The sequence below is a fragment of the Coffea eugenioides genome, chromosome 1 (assembly GCF_003713205.1).
Source record: "Coffea eugenioides isolate CCC68of chromosome 1, Ceug_1.0, whole genome shotgun sequence".
NCBI lineage: Eukaryota > Viridiplantae > Streptophyta > Magnoliopsida > Gentianales > Rubiaceae > Coffea > Coffea eugenioides.
The window spans coordinates 45,345,019-45,351,018 of NC_040035.1; the positions used below are offsets into that span (position 1 = coordinate 45,345,019).

The 6,000-nt window shown below is 37.1% G+C and overlaps 1 protein-coding gene across 1 annotated transcript; it reads right to left on the minus strand.

Moving 5' to 3' along the window:
* Positions 1-282: 282 nt before the first annotated feature.
* On the minus strand, positions 283-6,000 carry LOC113749305 (peptide chain release factor APG3, chloroplastic-like). Its single transcript, XM_027292996.1, has 15 exons — positions 5,631-6,000; positions 5,272-5,328; positions 5,076-5,156; positions 4,900-4,957; positions 4,688-4,791; positions 4,545-4,596; positions 4,142-4,191; positions 3,464-3,529; positions 3,232-3,396; positions 2,464-2,536; positions 2,226-2,358; positions 1,705-1,762; positions 1,095-1,142; positions 719-802; positions 283-599 (listed from the first exon to the last, which is right to left on the minus strand). The coding sequence occupies exons 1-15, from the start codon at positions 5,799-5,801 to the stop codon at positions 528-530; spliced, it is 1,272 nt and encodes a 423-aa protein (XP_027148797.1). The 5' UTR covers positions 5,802-6,000; the 3' UTR covers positions 283-527.

Here is a 6,000-nt window from a genome sequence, read left to right on the forward strand (position 1 = left end):
GTGTGAAATCAGGAGTTATTTTATTTTATTTTATTTTAAAGTGTAAGCTCAAGACCTATGAATAATATTCTCTCCTCCCGTACCACTCAATTTATCCCTTCTCAATTTTCTTAATTTTGAAAAAAAAAAATAGCAATATTCTGTGAAATAACCCGTAAATCTCTTTTCCTCAACCCTGAACTATCAACCCTCCGCGGTGGAGGTGCACGCAGAATAGTACCTTTCCCGTCTTAGCCAGAACTTAATTCATTCATCATCAATGGAGCGTCGAAATTACCGAAGTCCCAGAAACGCGCAAACTCAGACGAGACTCTGTTTATTAAAAAAAAAGGAAAAAAAAGAGGACCTGTCTATACACGTAATAACAGAATAGAACTGATTACAAAGCAACTCGTTAAAGTTTCGTATGAATCTAACAAACTAATTTTAAACTTCAATGGCAATTTGAGGGCACCTCTTGCGTATCATCTGGGTGTCACTGCCGTATCCAGTAGCATTCTACTTTTTACATGAGTTGAAAGAACGATTTAACTAGCTAGTGCCCCAACAGACAAGGCTAGTTCTTGCAGTAACTCCTTCTGTTCCATGGCAGCACAAGACTGAAGAGAGCATCAAGAAGGAAAATTAGTTCAACATGCACCAAAAAGATCATAAACCAAGTGTGCCAGCAGAAACTTAATTTTCCTATCAATCTATTTTCTCGGAGTTAAGAGTTTACCTGAACAGCAGCTTCGACGTCACCGCTGAGAAACGATGTGAGCTCAAAGTTCATTTTCAACCGATGATCAGTAACCCTATTGTCCTAAATGCAGAAGTATCTATCAATCATCAGTAGACTGTCGTAATTGTTTAATTTGGTGGAGAACCAATTAACAAGCTTCTCAGTAAACAACAATGGTTAAAAGGTAATAAATTAGGTGCATCTCACTATCTTTCAAAGACGAAGAGAATGTGGAGATTCCATGATTCTCGTAAGTCGCCTTTTTGTATTGAGCAACAACGTTGACATTTAGAGTCAAAAGTTGCATTCTTGCTAACTCTCCATTTACAATCTAGGTACTCTGAATAATACTGCAGAAAAGTCAGACAGCTACCTTATAGTTGTATGTTCGGATCTTCTCAGCACGTGCACCGGTGCCAACCTGCATTTTGTACGTATCACAAATCCCATAAGAAGTAGATCAACGGAAGGACAATTGTTACTTTTTCTTTTAAGTGAAGAACAAACTAACTGCAAGTTTCAACTTGGGGATTAAGAATATTGGGAGGGGTTAAATTCACACCTCTCCATCTAAAATAGTAAATCAACACCTTCCATGTATAAACATAGAATGACGGGGTGTAACCTCTAGCCCTTTCTAAGAAGGATTAGATCCGCAAGAGATGTCACCAAAAACTAAATTTACTTGTATTCCCGCAATTATTAGAGCTATCATCATGGTTACTTCCAAGAAGATGAGCAATCACATCTATTTACTTGCAAAAAATAACAAAATCCTAATGACTAGTAGAGGTTAAGATACAAGCATAAAAAGAACTGAACTATTGCATCAGAAACATGGATGAAAATGTAAATAATATTTAAATAAGATTGGAGAATGCAAGGAAGAAGTAAACATTTATTAAGAGCAGCATATTCATGCTATCACTTTAACTTCAATAACCCATGACGATGCAACAAAATTCCCAAGCAAAATGTCAGACCTGTGACTTCCTCTGATTCCTTATAGACTCTTGCTGCTCTCTCACTTTTATTTCATACCTGAAAGAATACAGCAGATTGGAATCCATCACAAAAAGCCTAACTTTTAAGACACTAGTTTTAATTACTAAGATTACGAATCTAAATTCTACGGGGTGATATTGTCAAGGACCAGGGGAAATGGAATTTTAGTTGAGTCATAATGAACAAACCACTAAACATCAACGTTGAAGACTAGGTACCAAACAAGAGCTAATGCTTGAGATTCAAAACTACAAATGTTGGCATGTGCAACCATTTATCAAAAGTTGATAGATGTCAATTTCCATTGTAGCTTATATTCCAGCTGCATATTAAGAAATTTAAATGCTTTTCATAAACTTAACACTCACCTAGCATAGTTACTATCATAAAACAATCCAATTTTTTCAAGTCAAATTCAGATACCTATAATTGTGCTTAGAGTGATATCAGCAAAGGTTACGTTAGATCCAGGTTAAAAAAAAATTGCAATTTCCCTTACAATTTTGCTCGCAACAATTGAAGAGCACGACTCTTGTTCTGAAGCTGAGTTCTCTCCTCGGTGCAAAAAATCCTTATTCCTGTAGGCTTATGGAAAAGATCAATTGCTGTCTCTACCTTGTTGACATTCTGCCCTGTACCACAGATTATGCATGACAAATCATCAAGAATTGGTTCACTCCTTAAGAAAACCCAAGAATCTTAAAAATTTAAAGACAAGATATTTCACTCATCTGTACCTCCAGCACCACCAGAACGTGCAGTTGTGAGCTCAATATCCTTTGGATCAATCTCCACCTCAACTTCATCAGCCTAGAACCAGGATGCCAAGGAAACAGAGATGTCATAGAAGAAACAGCACGATAGCAGAACTTAGTAAGAAAACCACAGCTGCATTTAAGTAGGAAACATAAATATCTACCCAACCTACCATGTGACGTCATTCTATGATATAGAGAAATCTTATAGGAAAATGGCAACCTAGTCCCAGAAATTACACTGCTACTCGGAGTAACTTACAGATGAATGCTCAGGTTAAACTAGTGTAAGAGACTCCCGACAGTATTTGCACAAGTAGAGAGCTTGTTTTGTGTACCAATCATGTGACCTCCCAAGTGAAAACGTCTAACCTTATTGTTGTACCAGTTATCATCCTTGAGAAATGAACAACAACCACTGACTAATGCATTCTTTGTATCGATATAAAGTCATCAATTAATGTTACACAAGAACAATGACATCCTAAGCACACAATTAACTTCAACACAAAAGACCAGCCTGATGAGGTCAATGCCATTTGAGAATAATCCAGTATTTTAAATTTTAGTCAAGGACAGCACCATGTGATTCTGTGAAGTTCCCACTGATTTCTCTGACACAGAAGAATCTCATATACGTCTTAATTAATCTCAAGTAACTTATTTATTCATAAAAGAAAAAAAATTGATATCCAACTAATTGAGCTGAATAGAAGATAAAGATGTATCCCAGACACAGAATAGACTTACCTCTGGCATGATAGCAACAGTTGCAGTGGACGTGTGAACACGGCCTTGTGCTTCTGTTTGAGGAACACGTTGTACTCGATGGACACCAGACTCATATTTCAATTTGCTATATACACGATTTCCTTTGATTTCCATAACATATGTCTTAAATCCACCTTTTTCAGCCTGGAAATTAATTCCATTAGTCCAACCAGAATAGAAAGGCTATTCATATAATTAAGTAGTTATTTACCTCAGAACTTGAAACTGGGGAGACTTTCCATGAATTCCTTTCACTGTACTTCTGATACATGCGTACCTAAAAGGTGTCTAATAGTTACCGCTAACAACAAAGAACAAAAACAAGCAAGTAGATGTAACCAGTAATCAGCAGCTTAGCAGTAACTGGAATCAGCATTGAGGAAACTGTCTTGATAATTATTATTTTTTCGAGCCTTCCAATAGGGAAATCCAAGAAAACAGAAGTATAAGCAGATCTCAGGCAAGTTCACTAACTTACTTCTTCTCTTTGTAGCATTGCCCACAAGAAGCGAATAACAACCAACACTCAAAAAGCATGACAAAGTGAAGGATAGCATCCCATCATAACAAATATTATCTATTTCATTGTGTTTCCAATGATGAAAGACCAAGAGCCAAAAGGTAGCTACACAGAAAAGATTTAAATACACAAAAAGGATGAAAGAAAACTAGGGTTCAAAGAATGAGCTTATTCTGAATATAAGTTCACTCAAGTGCGTGCCAACAAAAAGAGTTTCTCCATTATGAGGAACTAAATCCTGATAGCTGTGCATACTGAGTTTGACTTGAAATGTAGGTGAAAAAATTGCATAACCAACATATGCAAAATAATGTTCATGTCATCCTACAGGCTGACAAGTACTCAAAGGACAGAGAAGCATGTACCTACAAGATCACCAGCCCAAATTCCAGCTTCATCGCCACCAGTACCAGCCCTCACTGCAAATAATGAAATCAATCTAAAGAAGTGCTTGTGATTAAAAACTAAAAATTTTGAAGAATTGTCTAAAACTAAATAATTGCTAAGGAAAACACCACATGGAGCACAGAACATTTTTGTTTCATTCAATGCAGACCAAAAAGAAATCGACCATACCCTCCTCTTAAACTTTTATTTATCGAATAATTAGTTTCACTTCCTATCAATTCATAGTCTCAATTTAGGCTAACTGAAAATGATGCAGCTCCAACAAATGTGCATGAATCTTGAACCACAATGCAGCTATGTGAATGACCACCGTTAATTAATCCAAACACTACATAGCACAGAATAAAAGGTGTGAATATATTACCTTCAAGCATTATATTTCTTGAATCAAGAGGGTCAGTAGGAAGCAGTAGTACCTATCATGGAATGGCAAGATATACAGTCTTTACAAACCAATCTAATGGCAAAACAAGGTCCAAAAAGTTAAAAATTGATATCTCATATGACCTTAAGCCTCTCCTCAAGATCTTTGATTTGAGTGGTTAAAGTTTCGATTTCGGAAGATATCATCTCTGCCATGTCTTTGTCAGCACCTTCTTCTTTTGCCAAAGCTGACGTTGAGGAGCAAAGAAAATAAATTTTGGTTAAGGGATAACACATACAAAAACAGTTACAAACTTTAGGAATCGTATGCGAAGATTGAGCAAGTTAAAGAAAACCTTTTGTTTCTTCTAACTGCTTCTCGCAAGTCTTAAATCTTCTGTAGGTGAGCACAACCTAGTAGTTCATTAGTGCAGAAAGCATCATTAATGAAGCAAAACCATGGCAATTTACACCACATAAAAAAGTCATCAAGATAAAATGAGCTAATTTATAAACAGAGGACATGCAGCACCTCATCAAGCTCTGCAACAGATTGTGCCAGCTTTTGATATTCACTTGGATTTGAGACTACATCTGGATCAGCCAGCTTAACCTGCAGTTTAGATTCCAAATGAAACCTCGGCACTTGACAGGATATTTATAATCTGAATCATGAAGGATTGAGGTGAAAAAAATCCCCTGTGACTATGCATGAATGAAATGCATACCGACAATTCTTGCCATGTCTTCTCAGCGGATTCCAGTTTTGTGATTAGATAAGGTTCCTGCATTTTATCCCGTCATAAGCTACAACAACGAAGAGGACGCATCAAAACAATATTCAACTTATCCAATCGTGTTCTATTTGCTGGAATATTAACAAGAACCTTAAATATGACATTTGAAGATTAACTGGCGTGGGTTCTTCTCCATTTCTTTACTTTGATTACTATAATCTTTCTATCTCGGTTCTTCTCCATGTCTTTGCTTTGATTACCGTTATCTTTCTATCTTTTTTTGCTCTTCTGGGGCAATCACGTGCTTTGAATTTTAAGAACAAATAAAATAAGATGAAGTGCTAACGAACCGCCATGCATACGATTCTTCTTGGAAGAGTTACTTTGCCGTTGTTTAGTGAGAATTTGAGAAAAGCCAGCCTCGTTGTTGACGCACTGCCGAAGCAAAGGCGTCGTACTGGGACTTTCGTCGAACATGTGGGGGAGATTCGGGCAGTGAAGCCAGTTGCCAAGATGTTCATGTCTCTAGTCTCCAGTCTCCAATCTCCAGCCCCAACTGGAGGTTGCAAAAGAGTGCGAATCGAGCGAGGGAGCGAGCAAAGAACGGATAAAGATAACGCTAAAACAAATTGCCCACCGATGCCAGCTCCAGAGACCAGGATTGAATTTGGGGCTGTAAAACTGAACTCTGTTTTTCCTTTTCCTTTTTTTCTCCCCTAA